This window comes from Xenopus tropicalis, chromosome 5 (assembly GCF_000004195.4).
Source record: "Xenopus tropicalis strain Nigerian chromosome 5, UCB_Xtro_10.0, whole genome shotgun sequence".
Taxonomy (NCBI): Eukaryota; Metazoa; Chordata; class Amphibia; order Anura; family Pipidae; genus Xenopus; species Xenopus tropicalis.
The window spans coordinates 145,742,555-145,761,868 of NC_030681.2; the positions used below are offsets into that span (position 1 = coordinate 145,742,555).

General features: G+C 43.5%; 3 protein-coding genes across 4 annotated transcripts in view; 1 reads left to right on the forward strand and 2 right to left on the reverse strand.

Moving 5' to 3' along the window:
- Positions 1-184: 184 nt before the first annotated feature.
- pfn4 (profilin family member 4) lies at positions 185-5,676 on the reverse strand. The gene is made up of 5 exons (XM_002935979.5): positions 5,553-5,676; positions 5,018-5,151; positions 3,850-3,984; positions 1,795-1,900; positions 185-1,590 (listed from the first exon to the last, which is right to left on the reverse strand). Exons 2-5 carry the CDS (start codon positions 5,132-5,134, stop codon positions 1,562-1,564), a joined length of 387 nt encoding a protein of 128 aa, XP_002936025.1. The 5' UTR covers positions 5,135-5,151; positions 5,553-5,676; the 3' UTR covers positions 185-1,561.
- Positions 5,677-5,817: 141 nt separating this feature from the next.
- fam228b (family with sequence similarity 228 member B) lies at positions 5,818-14,428 on the forward strand. 2 transcript variants are annotated; one of them, NM_001126582.1, is given in 10 exon segments: positions 5,818-5,846; positions 6,224-6,283; positions 7,906-8,019; positions 10,864-10,992; positions 11,097-11,174; positions 11,766-11,963; positions 12,622-12,699; positions 12,946-13,033; positions 13,315-13,459; positions 13,912-14,428. In NM_001126582.1, coding segments are annotated over 8 exon segments (864 nt in total). In that variant the 5' UTR covers positions 5,818-5,846; positions 6,224-6,283; positions 7,906-7,923; the 3' UTR covers positions 13,964-14,428.
- A 554-nt stretch (positions 14,429-14,982) lies between these two features.
- itsn2 (intersectin 2) overlaps positions 14,983-19,314 on the reverse strand; it is a 71,798-nt gene continuing 67,466 nt past the window's right edge. The window contains exon 39 of the mRNA XM_004918186.4: positions 14,983-19,059. Within this exon, the coding sequence (XP_004918243.2) occupies positions 18,920-19,059 (140 nt within the window). The 3' untranslated portion in view covers positions 14,983-18,919. The remainder of the gene's footprint in view (positions 19,060-19,314) is intronic.

The following is a 19,314-nucleotide window of genomic DNA, read 5'->3' on the forward strand; positions in this document are numbered from 1 at the left end:
CACAATAATGTCCCATACACAAAGCCAGGTCTGCTGAGATGGGAGTGGAAGAATGTGATTGGCCCGCACAGAGCCCTACAGCTTGTTAGCCAGTTAGAACTTATATTCACAGCTGTAATACTTATCTCTGCCCTCTACTGGGCAGAGATAAGTATTACAGAGCAACCATGTCACTGACTCCCAGTTTATCGTACAACATGATTTATTACAAAGTACCAAATGAAATCACATCAACAGAGTTTTCATCCCATTGGTTGACTGATCTTATAGCAACAAAAGGAGTAAACAAAGAAAGCCAGTTAACTATGAAATAAAGGGCTCAAGATGTCTGCAAGTGCAGTTGTGGCCCCCGCAGTTTTCCCACAGTCAGTTGCACATAAAACCACTTTTATTAAAGGTACTTGTGTCCAAATGTGCTCCTTGAACGTCTGTATAGTTACATTTCCTGCACTGAATTCTGAATTAAGTGCTGCTGCGCTGGGGGGGTGGAATCCTGGAGCGAATGGAAAATATTTGAAGCAATTTGCAATAAAGCACAATTGCATCAAGGGCATTTACCCTTTGTGACCACAATGATGTGGGAATCCTGGGAAAAAAAAACTCAGCATTTTGAGGGAAAAAAATGGTGATTGTGCTCAAAATTGCACTTTGCTCCCTACACTTGCAGACGTACATGTGGCTTAATTTATTGTGAATTACTGACAAATACATTCCATGTTGTTTTGTTTGGCAGCACACACTTGGCATTCGGAAGGGTGATAGGGAGGGGCCAAGCCATTATTAGTTTGCTTAACATCTAAAATGCAGAGAATTAATTATGATAAAAGCACAGGTTGTGCAGCAAAAATGTTTTTGCACAGTCTCCTCTGTGCTTTGCTGAGAGTCAGTGGAGGATGCTGCCAGTGGGTCTGATGAAGGAATTCAGAACCTACAAGCAGGGCACGTGGGGAAGTATATCTCTGGCACACAGGGGAACATAAAAAAGACTGACTGCAGGAACTTGGATTATACATGTGCTAAGAATTAATGTACCCCCAGTTGTAAAATATTAGCATTATTTGCCCATGTGCAGTAACCCATGTCAACCAATCAAATAATTGCTTTCATTGTTCTACCTGTAGCAGGCTGAAAAAAGCCAATCACAGATTGGTTGCTATGGGTTACTGCCCACTGGGAAATTTGCCCAGTGAGCCCCACTGAGGGGTTCCATCACCATATAGAGGAATGAGGCTGCAGGGCAAGTGCTTTCTTAAAGATTATGGAACATTATACACAAGTTTCAGTAAGTCATGTGACACAAATCACATCACTAAGCACCGATTACAAATGATGACATCACTGCAGGATATCCACGGCTGTTGTGTATTCTAAGAGTATTTAGTAACAATGAGATGACTGCAATGTATTGCCATGGTTTTATAAACGACAGATAATGACACATTCATTGTACGCTGTATATGTATAAAACAGTGATGCTATGGGACGTCACTGGTAATGACCTGCAGCCAAACAGTCCTATTAGCAGCTGAGAATCTTCATCCCCTGTAGTTTTATTTGGAGATCAGATTTCTTTCTCTCTGAAATAAGAACCTGAAAAAGATTAATTACAGATTAAAATGTACATTTACTTCATGAAAGTCTCTATTTACAAGTCTATAATGCTAATGGCAGGAACTGTGAGAAAACAACTTTTCTAATCTGGAGGGAAAAGTCTATATTACGATATGAAGGCTTAAATGTACCCCATTGCCCCCTCCGGAACTGTGGCAACAAATGGTGTGTGAATACACTTACCTAATGTCTCAGCGGCCTCCACGCACACACTGGGGTACATGCCATCCCGGTAAGTTGCAAGCAGGATATTTGACTTTGTCTTTACCAACACAAGTCCCCCGTCATCCTGGTCACAATGCAACATAAATACATCAATAATTTATTTGGTAAAAACTTCCCAAAAAGTTTAAATGAGAGTGACTAGAGATATAGGTTCTGAATTACAGGAAGGCCATCTCCCATAGTCACCATTTTAATCAAATAATTCACATTTTTAAAACTGATTTGCCTTTTCTCTGTAATAATAAAACAGTACCTGTACTTGATCCCAACTAAGATATAATTACCCCTTATTGGGGCAGAACAGCCCTATTGGGTTTATTTCATGGTTAAATGATTCCCTTTTCTCTGTAAAAATAAAACAGTACCTGTACTTGATCCCAACTAAGATATAAATACCCCTTATTGGGGCAGAACAGTCCTATTGGATTTATTTAATGGTTAAATGATTCCCTTTTCTCTGTAATAATAAAACAGTACCTGTACTTGATCCCAACTAAGATATAATTACCCCTTATTGGGGGCAGAACAGCCCTATTGGGTTTATTTAATGGTTAAATGATTCCCATTTCTCTGTAATAATAAAACAGTTCCTGTACTTGATCCCAACTAAGATATAATTACCCCTTATTGGGGCAGAACAGCCCTATTGGGTTTATTTCATGGTTAAATGATTCCCTTTTCTCTGTAAAAATAAAACAGTACCTGTACTTGATCCCAACTAAGATATAAATACCCCTTATTGGGGCAGAACAGTCCTATTGGATTTATTTAATGGTTAAATGATTCTCTTTTCTCTGTAATAATAAAACAGTACCTGTACTTGATCCCAACTAAGATATAATTACCCCTTATTGGGGGCAGAACAGCCCTATTGGGTTTATTTAATGGTTAAATGATTCCCATTTCTCTGTAATAATAAAACAGTACCTGTACTTGATCCCAACTAAGATATAATTACCCCTTATTGGGGGCAGAACAGCCCTATTGGGTTTATTTCATGGTTAAATGATTCCCTTTTCTTTGTAATAATAAAACAGTACCTGTACTTGATCCCAACTAAGATATAATTATCCCTTATTGGGGGCAGAACAGCCCTATTGGGTTTATTTAATGGTTAAATGATTCCCTTTTCTCTGTAATAATAAAACAGTACCTGTACTTGATCCCAACTAAGATATAATTACCCCTTATTGGGGGCAGAACAGCCCTATTGGGTTTATTTAATGGTTAAAGGATTCCCTTTTCTCTGTAATAATAAAACAGTACCTGTACTTGATCCCAACTAAGATATAATTACCCCTTATTGGGGGCAGAACAGCCCTATTGGGTTTATTTAATGGTTAAAGGATTCCCTTTTCTCTGTAATAATAAAACAGTACCTGTACTTGATCCCAACTAAGATATAATTACCCCTTATTGGGGGCAGAACAGCCCTATTGGGTTTATTTAATGGTTAAATGATTCCCTTTTCTCTGTAATAATAAAACAGTACATGTACTTGATCCCAACTAAGATATAATTACCCCTTATTGGGGGCAGAACAGCCCTATTGGGTTTATTTAATGGTTAAATGATTCCCTTTTCTCTGTAATAATAAAACAGTACCTGTACTTGATCCCAACTAAGATATAATTACCCCTTATTGGGGGCAGTCTCATTACGGTTGCAGGGGGGGGCATTTATTTGACGCAATTGTGCTGCACCTCACCAAAATTGGTGCAATTAATTGGTGCATTAATAAATGTCTCAGTATGTTCTGGTAGCTCTAGGGGCTAGTCCCTTATTCGTATAAAGGCTCATAAGAATATCCTTGATATAAACATCACAGGGGGAAATGCCAATCTGCCAATATTATGTCAGTTGGCAATTTATGGGACTAATTATGGTTCCTCTGATCAAAAACTAATTGGAGTCCACTGATATACTGACTGATATACTGATCAAGAGGGGGAGGTATTTTCCACAAGATGGAAGGAGGGGGGGGGGGGTGAAAGTGCTTAATATTAAACTTACACATTTTGCATAGATGGAATTTTTATCAGCCCGCACACAGTGGTAGCTCTTGTCCCATAACTGAAGCCCTTCTTTCCTTAGTGCAGATGGGTTCTTAAAGGCATCTACTATAGTTTTCATTATCTGCGGTTGTACCTGGGAAGTATAAAAAAATATCTGTAGAAACCCATGTTGCTTTCAGTGTCTGTCATGCAGCAAATAAGCACCTTTAAAAGAGACCTGTCACCATAAAAAATAATTCCAAATCCTTTTCTATCATATTAGTAAAGCAAAATAAAAGTTACTTATACCATATAAACTATTTAATTTTTTTCCCCTTTAGTCTTGGAATTTACAGTCACATCCAGCAGGCTGGCACCATTTTGTGTACAGTATTATTAAGGCAAGCTTTGTATCACCCCAAAAATCTTGTGCATTTGCCACTAAAGGTGGCCATACACGATAAGATCCACTTGCTTGGTGAGGTCGTCAAGCGAGCGGATCTTCTCCCGATATCCCCACCTACAGGTGGGCGATATCGGGTGAATTTAGGTTAATTCGGTAGTTTGGCCCTGGGGCCAAATGATCGAATTAGAACGCCGGTAATAGGCGCAGTCAGTTAGGGGACAGCATCAATGGGCCGATGCGGTCCTTGATCCGACTAAATTTTTTAACCTGCCCGATCGATATCTGGCCGATTTCAGGACAGATGTCGGTCGGGCAGGCCAGTCATTTGTGCCCATACACGAGCCGATAAGCCGCCGTGTCGGTCTAGGGGACCCATATCGGCAGCTAGAATCGGCCCGTGTATGGGGACCTTAAGTGATATCTAGAAAGTGCTGAATGGAAAATTAAAGTAATTGTAATTAAAAATCTGAGCTGTCAATCATATATTGCCTGCTCCGCCTCTATGCCGCAGGCATAGAGGCAGGGCAGGCAAAATATGATTGACAGCTCAGATTTTTAAATGCATTTATAACAGGTATGGATGATTTAATAAAAAAAATAATTAGGGTTTCATGTTTAATCTTTAAAGGCCTTTTATTATACAGCTTTTTATGTGTGGGTGAGGGCACGGCCATCTTCTGCCCATGTGTACTGGGGAATGAGCCTGGCAGTGGGAGTACCAAGCTGAACCTACAGAATAGGGGCAATGAATGTAGGACAAGGAAGCCCAAATTCACCTTACCTGGAAGCGTGGGGGTGAAGGGAACACAGCCCCCTCTTTTATCCTTATGAGCGCTGCGGCCTCCACGTGCTGCGTCTTTATCAAGGAGTCGTAAAGCAAATTCTGTATCTGGTTCATGATTTTCCAGACCTAAACTGTAGGAAGAGATATTAGGCATGTCAAAATACTATACATTAGCCTGAAAAGAACATTGCTACCCCCACTGTAGTACAAAATGAAGGGCAACGTGTAGTTAGGCGGTCCAACCCATAGCAACAAGGCGTGCAACTGCTTTCCTTATTATAACTCACTGCAACACATCAGCAAGCAACAGTCCCACCTACAGAGGGAGCCATTACTCTGTCTCCCACATATTTAATGGTATGAATTCATGCCTCGTAGTAAATTGCGCCCCCTTCCGGATTCTGGGAATTATAACAAAGCTTATAACCAGCTCTTGATATTTCCATTTGACAGAATAATATATAGGTTTAGGTTGCCTTTAAGCAAGCAATAGATAGTGACCTACTCAGTTCCCCCATAACAGCCTTCTCACCTCTCCTAACTCTGCTCTGGAAGAAATAAAACGCAATCACTCGGCCTCACGTCGCCCCCTCTTTGAACTCACAATCTTATTCGCCCTACGGAATTCCCTGTACCGCCCATCTCCTACTTTTGGCAAAGATGATTGGTCTTCCACCCGCCAGTCAAACCGTGCCCCTGAGCGACACCTGTCAACCTAAACATGGCGTTGCCATGGTGACTACACGCCGCCTAATGCCGCGGAGGGATACCCAGTGTCAGTCGTGGAATGATATACGGTTTCAGTGTAGTGAACATCAGAGTAGCGGTAACTTTCTGAGACATGTATTGTCTTCACATTAGGCCAGTTTGCCTGTTATTAGGGGTCTAATAATGTGAGGTAGAAGCACTGGGTGGGACCTACTTGTAAACCTTACCTATCAGTGTGGGAGCTTTGCGCGGAGCTGGCAGCTAGAGCCCAGGCTGCGGAGGGTTACGCTACAGCTATTGAAGTTACATTTGCAAAGGGAGTGATGTGTCCCAGTGGGGCTATTGTGTGGTGACAGGGAAGTGCAGGGACCATATGCTGCTGCCTAGCAGGAAGGTACTGGCTCTGGGCAGGGAAGGAAAAGTAAAGTAAAACTTATAAAATACAAGTTTTAATTAATGAGTTTCAATTTAAACTTTCCATTTATTGTCTTGCAGAGAAGTTTTCCTTGTACCTGTGGAACTGCTGCCATTGAAGGACCCCTCTAAAGGGCCCAGGTGAGTTATTTACTTGAAAAGTTATTCATGAAACTGCCTTACAGGCAGGGCACAGCTATGGAGGAAGCAGACCCTGTCACTGCTGGGGGCAAGGGGGGATGGGGGGCAAAGGTGGATGGGGGGTCAATGGGGGGATGGGGGGCGAGGGGGGGATGGGGGGCAAAGGGGGGATGGGGGGGCGAGGGAGGGATGGGGGGTCGAGGGAGGGATCGGGGGCAAAGGGGGGATGGGGGGGCGAGGGAGGGATGCGGGGGCGAGGGAGGGATGGGGGGTTGAGGGAGGGATGGGGGGCGAGGGAGGGATGGGGGGTCGAGGGAGGGATGGGGGGGCGAGGGAGGGATGGGGGTCGAGGGAGGGATGGGGGGCAAGGGAGGGATAGGGGGCAAAGGGGGGATGGGGGGGCGAGGGAGGGATGCGGGGGCGAGGGAGGGATGGGGGGTCGAGGGAGGGATGGGGGGCAAGGGAGGGATAGGGGGCAAAGGGGGGATGGGGGGGGTGAGGGAGGGATGCAGGGGTGAGGGAAGGATGGGGGGGTGAGGGAGGGATGCGGGGGTGAGGGAGGGATGGGGGGGTGAGGGAGGGATGCAGGGGTGAGGGAGGGATGGGGGGGTGAGGGAGGGATGGGGGGGTGAGGGAGGGATGCGGGGGTGAGGGAGGGATGGGGGGGTGAGGGAGGGATGGGGGGTGGGGGAAGGATGGGGGGCTGAGGGAAGGATGGGGGGGTGAGGGAGGGATGGGGGGTGAGGGAGGGATGGGGGGGTGAGGGAAGGATGGGGGGTGAGGGAGGGATGGGGGGGTGAGGGAAGGATGGGGGGTGAGGGAGGGATGCAGGGGTGAGGGAGGGATGGGGGGTGAGGGAGGGATGGGGGGTGAGGGAGGGATGGGGGGGCGAGGGAGGGATGGGGGGGCGAGGGAAGGATGGGGGGCCCAGTGGAAAATTTATGACAAATGTCTTCTTACTGCCAAGGTTTAGAGGGCTCTAACATGGGTCTTAGTATCTTTTATTTATATAACAGACTTTCATAACTAATTATTCTAAACCTGGGCTGCCCCTCATTAATGGACAGCAATTCTGAGGGTCTGCCTACAGCTGAATTTGTTGGCGTTGCCATGTACTGTAGTTCAGCAGTGGCTGGGGGGCTACAGACTGGGCAAGCCTATTCTTGTGCATGGTATAAGTTGTTTAATCAGGCATTAAAAGGTGGTTATCCAGTCAGAGGCATTTCTAAGGGCCCCGTGGGAGCTACAATGTAGGTAGAAGTACAACGTACAATGTGTGTAACATTTTTGAAAATGCAATTTATACTGTATTCATATGCTTAACTTATAATAAAACAGACAAAAAAGGGGGGGGGGGGGCACAGACTATTCCATTCTTCTCTTCACATTTGTTTTGAAGTTTCCATACCTATTCAGTCATTCTCCATAAATGTCTATAGTGAAACCTGGAGGAGCTTGTCAGACTATGTTACCTGAGCATTGTGCAGGGCTCCTTTGTGTCATACAAACCGGTTATCAACAATTTATGTGGAGTGTATATATATATATATGTATAGCAAGCAGTGGCGCCACTCATACAGATAGTAGGAAGGCATTAATGCAGTTATTATATTTCTGTGTAGGTTACATGTAGATCTGAGATGTCGGCAGGATGCAGAAGTCTAATGAAGGATGGAAAAATTACAATGCAGAGCGATGAGATCCCCAATGGCTTGCTGCCTGGTACTCAGCACAAAGTAAGTACAGCTCAAATGTTAGTTATTTGTTTTGTATAAATACGCAATAATAATATTATTATTGTGTGTATGTATATATATATATATATATATATGTGTGTGTTTGTGTGTCTTAAGAAATGTTTCCACTTAGCTTGTCACCTCCCCTAGAGGAATTTATCAATAAATGTTAATAATAATAATAATTTAGCATTAGGCAGCTAAAGCAGGAGACTGCATTCACATCTCACCTCATCAAGCACATAGTGTAGGTGATTGTACTGCAATCAAACCACTTAGATCTGCTGTATCAACATTTATTTAATGAACTGTCGGCCTGTGTGTGGGAAGCAGTCAAAACAATGACCTCACCTGTAATTGGACTGAGAAGGTGCATTGGACAACCCTAGTCTGCATTACTCTCTCTCATATAAATAATGCAGAGTGTTAGTCACTGGCTAGAATTTCACATGGTTAAAACCTAGTATGTTACTAGGCCCAGACTGGCAATCTGTGGCTTATGGCAAATGTCAGAGGGGCTGCTGTAAGATTTGATAGGTTTAAATGGCATCTAAAATTCATATTTATGAACAGTGCCACCCCTAGGAACCCAATATCATGGCAATGGCATATCGTTTCGCCCAAAGTGTTGTATTTTCCTGGACTAGATCATCCTGAAAATACAAACCCAGCTGCCAGTGGCGAACCAGAGGATCGGGCTGCTTGTGAATGTCCCCTATGTAAGCAGGAAACAAGTCATCTGCCAGAAGCACTCTGTAGGCAGTCAGGTCTGTAGTTTTGGGCTGCTTTATTCCTGAAAATATATAGCTTTAGCTGCTATTTTACAAACAGGAGCTGTATCTGTCACTGCCTTTAAAAGTGCATGCTGCTGTATGTGTATATGATAACTTACGTTTTTGGATCATTTTTCACAATAATAATGACATACATTAAGCTTTTACACTAGCATAGCTCACCCTTGGATGGCACTGAACACGTGGCACAGTTGTAACCATATGTATATATTGTTTGCTTATTGCAGTAGTTGAGCCCTGCCTGCACAGCACTGCATATACAATATACTAATAGCAATAAACATACAGAAATGCATATATACGTTCATTTGCCTGATCAGCCCACTGACTTTTAGGGTGAAGACCCATGGTGCTACTTGTCACGGCTACTAAATGCTGATCATTTACTGAAAACAGTGCCTATGTGTGTTTTAGAAGAGGAAATTCTCAGTATTGTCTATGGAAGGGGATTTTCTGGAGTTTAGTAGCCATGAAAAAATAGCTGCTACTAGTAGCTCAGTGTGTCTTCACCCTTAGGGCTTCAAAGCAGATTGGCTGCAGGCGGGTTCTGGGGAAAGAACAGACCAGGAGACACATTATATTAATGGAAAGTAAGAAACACCTCTTGTTTTCATTATTGTTCCTTGTGAGACAGGCTTTGGCTCTCAGTACACAGAGACTGTTAATGACAACCATTAGCAGACAATGCTATCCCACAATGACCTGCTTGCCCCCATAGGCCTGTGTGTCAGACATGAGACGTGCCATTGGCAGATTGTTATGGCTACTGGCAGGGACCATTGTTCTGCGAGCCTGTGATTAACTGCAAGCCTGGGCCTGTCCTTGTTCTAAGGCTTTCTTATATGGAACTGGTGGGGGGTGGATGTCAGACAGCCTATGCATGGATTATTTATTAAACCAATCCCTTCGCACAATATTTCTCTTTGATATATACAGTATGTGTGATTAGTGTAGGACAGTTTTATATTACTTCATGTAGCTAGGTCTCCTAAAATTACAGCCTGGAGTTGTTTCTTTTCCCTTGCATCTCAATCGTACTTCTGATTAATCCTGATGAAGATGGCAACGCACCCACAGTTTTCATACAGTTCCTTTGATTTCGGACTGATCTGTATATGTGTGTAGCAACTCCATAACATTTGGAAATAATCATCAGAGCCAATCAAAGAAAATGGAAAAGTGGACGAACCAGCTTGGGAATATCTACTGTGTCGTCACTGGCCCCCAGTTCTTTCAAGTGATCCGACCAGTTGGCTCACAGGCTAATATATTGCATTAGTGCACTTTGTGTTTGTGGTCCAATTGCACTTGGGATTGCTGGTCTGATATATGGCACCTCAGCCCGTGAGTGGTCCCCATTAAAGATCAAAATCCTCCATTAATCTGATCTAACTGCTGATTTAGCACAAGTTTAGATGCTAGTGTCCCTTTAATTAACTCAACAGTTTAAAGGGATTGGGGGCGTGGCCTGGTGGCTCTGAAGAGGCTGTCCCTTGAGGTGGGCTGTGGCATAATTTGCAGATTATAAACATAAAGGGACAGGATAAAGCATGGCAGAGAAGTTGGCTGTGAAGAGGGCACGGAGCTAAGTGTGTGACTTAGAGTCAAGCTGGCCATACACGTGGCGATCCGACGATGTTTCGTACGACCATCGGTCGCACGAAACATCGTCAGATCCGCCACACACCATTCAGGGCTGAATCGGCAGGTAAGGAGGTAGAAACAATAGGATTTCTACCTCCTTCTGCCGATTCAGCTCTGAAGGGAGAATTTTGGTCAGGCGCCTTCTATGGCGCCCGATCAAAATTTTCTAACTTGGCCGATCAGCGAGCCGACCGATTTCAGCAGCTTCCTGCGATATCGGTCGGCTCGCTGACATGCCATACACGCACCGATTATCGTACGAAACGAGGTTTCGTACGATAATATCGGTGCGTGTATGGCCACCTTTAGACCAACCTAAATGTGAGCTACCAGGATAAAAATGAGTGCTTAATATTAAGATGAGTTTCTAAATGTTCCCAAGATCCAACTTTTGTTTTCTTCCCAGGAAAAAGAATCTTCCAGAGACAGTGGCTGTGTGGGAAGGCTAATTCACTCATGTCCTGGAGCCAGAATCATGTCTACTGCATCCAACAGAAAGGCTCGAGACTGGCTGGCACAGAAGCCCAATATCCAGGTATGACATAGGGCAGTACCCTGTTGCACCCCATTTAATGCTCCTATCCCTGCTTCAGTTATTGCTAAAGTGCAACTCTCAGCCAAGCTACTCTCTTTCCCAAGATGATCGTTGATGAAGAAAATCAAGAGATCAGAGAAACCATGCAGAATGTGTTAGATGCAGAGAATCACTTTAACCAGGTATTATATTTATTATCCATTATTTACATAGAGCCAACATATTCTGTAGCACTTTACAGCGATTATAACATCATCCCATCAGCCCCTGCCCCAGTGAGCTTACAATCTAAGGTCCCTATCCCATTCCCATCAGTCCCTGCCCCAGTGAGCTTACAATCTAAGGTCCCTATCACATTCCCATCAGTCCCTGCCCCAGTGGAGCTTACAATCTAAGGTCCCTATCACATTCCCATCAGTCCCTGCCCCAGTGAGCTTACAATCTAAGGTCCCTATCACATTCCCATCAGCCCCTGCCCCAGTGGAGCTTACAATCTAAGGTCCCTATCACATTCCCATCCCTGCTATGGTTTATTGCATTGATCCCTGCCATTTCTGATGCAAAGTCAGTGAAAAATGAAAGTAAAAAAGGAGCAAAGGAGCACTAAGACCCTCCCATATAATTAATAAACGCCTTTATCACTTAAAGTTATACTGTAGATCACTTTTTATACCCCGTTGTGTAGTTGCATATAGGGAAAAAAATAGGTTTGTTGGCCATCTAAGCAAAGAATCTCTGCCAGGATCTTGTACCCATTTATCCTTCTCTCTCAGAACCTGACAAAGTATCTGCAGAAGACAGAGAATTTGGAGCTGCGTAGGAAAGAGATGCAGCACAAGAGGTGGACTGAGCGTGTCTCTGATCCCTTACAGAAAACCATCCAGAACTATGTAGATGGGCAGTCAGCAAGAGACATAGAGAGAAGGAGGCGCTCTGTCCTTGGGCAGTACTTGAAGTATTGCAATAAAAAGGTGCGTGCTGAAGATTGCCTTATAAAGAATGGTGAAAATGGGTGAAAAGTAGCAGCTACTTGTCGTGGCTACTAAAATAGACAATGCTGATCATTTACTGATAATTGTCTCTAAGTGTGTTTTAGCAATTCTCACGTCTATGGCAGGGTATTTTCTGGCAATTAGTAGCTGTGACAAGTAGCTCCATGTGTCTTCACCCTAAAGCTGGCATATTCCATTGATCTAATTGGCGGTTGTGCCGTGTCATGTTGATGCAGTAGCCAGCTGCTGGGATAGTCCTTCTGGTCCAGTCAGCACTTTGGGTCGATACACAGGCCAATAGGCTGCCAACTTGTTCAAATGCAGCAAAGCTGACGCCCAATATCCACGGTTCTCTCCCAGTATGCTTTTGTAAGTTTACATTTGCCCTGGTGCCATAACTCAATCAGCAATTAGCTATCATTATTGTACTGCAGGTAGAATAATGAAGGCACTGGGCCTAATAGGACCATTGTTAACTAATGAGCACCCATGATTGCTTTAATGTTTAAAAGGGTAAATACCAGGAAGTGGGTTATATTACAGCATTGCACTGCCTTTATACTTGTAAACAGCTTGCAGCAGCCTCCCCTACAGATGTTTAACTACTGCTCTATTTGCTTTCTTGTACCGTCTGTAGGGTGTCGCTTTTCTCAGAGATTATGATTCGGCAGAGTACAACCCCTATTCTCATCAACTTTCCAAGCAGTACCTCCGGGTAAGTGGCATCAGTGGCTGGGCTTAGAGTATGGCTTTACTCCATGAAGTTATGGTAAAACCTCTTTTAAAAATACCTGCATTCTTAGGGGCAAATTTCCCAATATTCAACCTTATATGATTTTCTGCTTTTGTGATCTGGTATCAGCCAGGACTGTACCACTGTCAGACATCTGAGGGTTCTGTACTGTATCTGGCCACTCAACTGTCATCAGAAATAACTCAAATCTGTTTGTGGGCACAATAGGTATTTATGCCACAGTTCCTTGACCCCCTTCTACAGTACACTCAAAGGAAGGTTGAAGAGGAGAGAATAACATTGCACTGTGAAACAGGTATCCCATTGTGTGGCAGGTCCTTCTGTTTTTGGGGTTCTTTTAGGCACCCCTCTTGTATGCATTTAACCTGACAGCTGAAGGCTTTTGGAAGTGGGGGGTGCTAGGTGGAATCATTTATTCCAAATATAAAGCTCTGAATTTCTGAGTTGTTGAAAGTGTCGGTAGATGGGTTCCCTCCCTCTCCGTCACCCAGGGGGAACATGAAACTCGAGTAGATATAATGTAGTTCATCTGTATGGCTAGTAACAGAACATGACACATATTATCTCTGTCCCTAGGGAGAATATATTCTGCTAGAGAAATCCATGAACTGAATATGAAGAAACTGCCTCAGGTTCCTTTGGGTCGGCACAGTATGAATGGGGTTGAGTGGGTCAAGGCTCCATTTGGGTACATAGAGAGTGAGATCAGACAGAAGAGCAGGTAAGAGTCCTCATTAAATCCTTGTATGTTCTATTTGTGCCAATCTGCTGTTCAAACCTCACATTCACACACAAAGGTGTCGCTACTTAAACACAGACAATTTAATGACTCCACAGAATTTCTAAGCAAAATCAAAGGCCAATTATGTTATGGGGTCCCTGTTGTTTTAAGGAAATAGTCCTGTTCTGCCAGGGACAGGAGCCTACAGGAGGTTTTGTATGGTAGTACACATGGGTTTTATGCAACCAAAACTTGCCTCCAAGCCAGAAATTCATTAATAGGCACCTGCTTTGAGGCCACTGGGAACAGCCAAGGGATTGGGGAGCAACATGTTGCTGAGGAACCACTGGTTGGGGGTCACTAATTTAGCATCCACATCAGTAAATGGCCTTTAGGCCATAGCAATGGTCTGGTTGTGTAACTTAATATAGAAATGCCTTTTTCTGTTGCAGGCAAAGAATAAGAGGAACATTTAACAAAGAAAGTCATGACTTCAACACTTAAATACTAATTGCCCCCCCTGCAAGGAGATTGGGCGTGCCCTTCGTGGATATACCTCCAAACCATGCTACCCCTTGGCAACATGAATACACGGAGGCCAAATGCTTTCTGGATACCAACAGGTTTTATTGGCAGAAAATGTTGATTTTTAAGTGTGAGCTGGATCCCATTCCCTGTGTTCCCTAACAGTTTGATGTACCCCCAGCGCGCTGCTTTCCAGGATATAAAACCACTTATCCTCCATCACTCAGCTTTGCACTGTACATGTATGAAGCTCTACATGGATGTATCTTTACTGGATCTTCTCCATATCCAGACGTGTATATTAGAGAGACGGAGCACTACATGTACAGATGTGATTTGCTATTGGCAGCCCAAGGTGGCTGGATGCAACTGTTGTTTTTTAGAACCCCATTTTTTGCCTTTGTTTCTCATTCAAGTTTATTAAATAAATGTCTATGTAACTTATTTCACCGCCTTGTTATTAATTACACTTACGTCCACATGTTCAAATTGTAATTGATTAGTTTTGCATGCAGACCTGCTCCACCAATCAGGATTATGGCAATTTAAGGCATCTGGGGTGGTTCATCTTTAAGCTAACTTTTAGTATTTTACATAATGTCCCAGTACTAGCAACTTTGCCATTGGTCTTCATTATTTATTTTTTGTAGGTTTTTGGTTTTTGTTCTTTTTCTAGCTTTCAGATGGGGGTCACTGACCCCAGCAGACTGAGTCTACAATTTTATTGTTAATGTTTATTATTTTCTTTCTGTGCAGACCCTCGACCCTTCATATTCCCATCCCACTGCCTGGTTACTAGGGTAGAAAAAGACCCTAGAAACCAGATAGCTGCTAAAATACCAAATGGAGAGCTGCTAAACAAAAAGCTAAATAACTGAAAAACAAAAAAATGAAGACCAATTGCTAATTGTCTCAGAATATCAGTGTCTACAACATATTGTTCATTGGGCACAATGTATACTGGACAGTAGAAGGAAAAACACACCCAAACACAAAAAAGCTTTTTCTTTCAACTTTATGTACACGTTGGCATTGACACAAGTGTAAGGCAGAAGTCAGATGTGTGAATCAACTTAAAAACAAAACATTTACACAAAATAATTTACATTTATGAACAAAACTTTGAAAATATGTAATTTTATATCATTACATGTCACAGCATTTAAAAAATATATTTATATATTTTCTTCAATAAGGTGAATATTGTAGTATTGCAACCTGTTTGCCTTGGCTTGAACCGAGCCCAGCACGTTATTATGTTACAGCCAGTGTTACGCGGGGCGCTGGGAACCTGTCAGTAGGACTGCAAGCACCTACCCAGGGAGTAGGTATTCTAAAGGCATTACTCATATTAAGGCAATGGGCATTGGAAGAGCCTGTATAAATGCTAGGAAAGGCTTCTGCAGCACTGGCGGCAGGTAAGTCCTTAAGGCATCGTATCACGCAGGGATTATTCACTTACACCCATGCAAACAAACAAAATACAAACAGTTTCCACATTGGGGCAGCAGTAACGCACAGAACATAGAGGGGCCATCTGGAAAAGAAGAGGCTATTTTGTTTCTCAGTGCAGACAATATTCCATCTAGAATAGCCTGGAGCTTGGTACACTTGCTTACCCCCCTACATTCTAAATCTAAAAATCAACCAAGCTCAGAGACAAGAGGTCAGACTGAGCTCAGGATAGTGGCCACTAAAGCTGCCAACCCGGCAGACATGAACGGGCATTTTGTAAAAGGTTTTTAGGCAGGACATCTGTCTGAACCACTAGTTCCGACTCACTAATACTTGCTAGATGGTAGCTCACCCTGCATTCCCGTATGTTATTCCCACATGGCAACCCTGCTTGTTAAAGGAACAGTAACGTGTGTATAAAATTAATTACAGTATAGTAGTATTAGTATTAATAGTATAGTAATTAGTATTAGTATAATGTAATGTTGTCCTGCACTGGTGCAACTGGTGTGTGTGCCTCAGACAGACTACTATAGTTTATATGAATAAAGCTGCTGTGTATCCATGGGGGCAGCCATTCCAAGGAGGAAAGGCACAGGTTACTTAGCAGATAACAGATAAAACACCTTCATTTACTGTTCCTTTAACTGCCTTCTGTAACAAGTATCAAGCCTCAGCACTCTGGGCTCACTGACCAACCTGGGCAGCATTTTAACCCTTTTGGCACTTGCCACCAAGAAACATGCAAAGATTAAACCCTGATCAAGGACTGTCTAACCTGCAACAATCAAGCTGGTGTTTAACTAAAGCTCCCAACATCTAGCAACAGCTGGAGGGTAGCAGGCCAGACCCACTTCATACAGATAATAAGGCTCTTCTGCACTACAACATCTAACAGTTACCCATGCTGTACTTGTGCCACTCCCCTGGAGTCCTGCCATTTAGTTCCTGGTTAGTAAGGGCCACTTGTGAGATGAATTACAATAGCTTAAGGCACATATTAATGGACATTTACAATAAATTCCAGTGATTCTCCTGTACAATACGCACTGCAATCTGTTACATCCGGATCCTGTTTGTTATACACAAAGGTCCCTACTTCATGTGTGACAAAAACACACAAAATCATCTGCTGAAACTCTGCCTTTTGCCACCACAGCCGGCCTGGGGACAGCACAGAACCCACCCAAGGGATGGTACAGGGGGGCAGGGATGCCCATTGTGGCATCATTATCTGACTGGCAGTTTTTTCAATGACGGGCACGCCAGTTTGACACATTCAGCCCCACTCACAGCAGTTCGGGATAAATATCTAATCCTATAAAGCAAAATGGATGTATTACGTTTTTGTCACACAAAATATATAGCTATATTTATTCAGCCTGAGGAAGGGGTGTCCACCCTGTTGGGGGAAACCAACTAGATTTATCTCAAGCTACATGGACTGATCCCAACAGAATGGAGATGGCACACTGCTTCAGGGGGCGACTTGCACTATCACTTGTGGTAGGCACTACTAAGCCTAAATCATTCAGTCTGTGCCCGGCCCAGTCTGCTATTTGCAGGAACAGTTGCACTCAATCCTTAGTAAGGCACTAAGGCTGCTCCCATAAAGGAGTGGGGCGGTGCTGTAGAGCCACACGGAAAAGAAACAGCCATTTGCTAACTGTATTTTACAACCACATCTCCTAAACATAATAATTTTAAGTCAAAATGTGGAACATCCGGCAAGTCCCATGTCTGTAACAGTCCATCCTTCTTGTCTATTATGAGAAGAAACACTCTGAAAGTTGCTGAACTACAACTCCCAGAATTCCTTCTGAAGGCCAAAGGTTGCCCAACTCAGAAAACTGAACAGCTGGAAAGCTGCCGGTTAAATGAAACCATGGCATGTCTGTTATTAGTCCTGTGACATGGGACAGAGGCGGCACTTGTGCCAGATACTGAAAGACTGTCACTGTCACTCCACCCTCTTATATTTAAACACCTCCAGCAGAGAATGTTCTAGGGATACCATCACTGGAGATGGGGGAACAACTCTGCCCAAGAAAGCAATACTTAGTATGGTACAACTAGCCACAGGGACCTTAGATATTCTGCCAGTAAAGAGCCTTAAAAGGGGCGGAGGGCCCTGATATCAGCCATGCTTATCTGGTGTGAGCAAGCAACAAAAACCGTGATGCAAAGCAACAGAGAGCCTCTGGGCATGCAGCGTAAACCAGCCCTGACTGACGGCCCTATCTACACAGGGACAGCCCTCTCTATATAACACAGGGACAGCCCTCTCTATATAACACAGGGACAGCCCTCTCTATATAACACAGGGACAGCCCTCTCTATATAACACAGGGACAGCCCTCTCTATATAACACAGGGACAGCCCTCTCTATATAACACAGGGACAGCCCTCTCTATATAACACAGGGACAGCCCTCTCTACAGAACTGAAAGGATTTTCAAATAACATTTCCCTTAAATGCCCTTTACACGCACACAAACATATATTCCATATGTGCCATAATAGCCATGACTGGGATCTACCCATCAGCCTCTGGGAGTGTTCCCTGATTTCACACATACAAATCAAAGCGAAACCCAGGCCCTGACTGATTCAATATCTGACCCCCAAATATCTTGGCATTAAGCCTAAATCCCCATTTCCCCAGAATCCTTGTATTTGGAGAAATCTCCAACATAGTGCACCAATATGGCCTCTGAAGGCTTCTCCAAGTCACTAGTTATTCATCACAAACTCACATACTTTAAATAAATCAATTATAAACCTTTGCACTCCCATTTAGTGTCTGAAGGAGAACATGTATATTTATATATATATATGTGTGTATACACATACACATATCTATATCTCTATATCTTTCCATGTAACACAAAACCTTTTGTCAATAATGCAGTTTTATTAGGTGATAAATCCTCTTCCCATAGGGAAGCCTGTAGGCTAGTGTAAGGTCCCTAGGTGGCCAGGTTTAGGGCTGGGCAGAGAGAGAGAATGAATTTATCCTGGCCCCCCCTAGGCATATAAGAAGCCACTGTGGGAAGATATAATAAGGATATATATTAACAACAGATAATTTTATTATATACATCAGGGACACCCTAACATCTTCCCCTGCCTTCCAGCTATCCCTACATCTATAACAGCAGCCCTGGGGGATATGGCACTGGCCCCCCACACAAACAAAGAAGCCCACTGTCAGTCTGATTAACTCACCATTACAATAGTTGTCATTTGTGAAAAAAAAAAGCAAAGGCGCAAAGCGGCACAGTATTGCTATGTGAAGGCACAGTGATTGAACGGTGATTGGTCGTCCTGCAGAACTAGCGTTGCATAGGTGGAGCCGGCACTGAACCATGCAGTAGGGACAATGGGTGTCGGGGTAGAATCACTGCAGAGCTGAAGCTCTTTCGGATGTGGCTTTCCGTCCCTTTAATGTCCAGCAGTTTCATGAAGCCGTAGCGTTGCTAAAACAGCTGCAAGTCGAAGCGCACCCAAACTTCCCCAGTTGACACCTCGTGCAGCAGCAGGCGCTTGGTGGCCGGAGCTTTGCCTTCTTGCTCAGTCCGTATCTTGGCTACTGGAACTTCAGTCCGACCCAAAAAGTCTGAATAGAAGAGACATTTACAATAAGAAGAAACGTACGGTGCAAAGGAACATGTCAGCGCAATGTCCCATATACTGGATAAAGTAATATAAACCCTAAACTGCCCAAACAGATTCAGCTTTTCTTTTTTTTTTCCCTTCCCTTTTCTTCTTTCTGTATCCTTATTTTCTGTTGGAAAAATGATAAATAAAATAAAAAACAGATTCAGCTGCTGACTAGGCCATTCGTGCCTGTATTAGCAGCCTACTGGCCTAT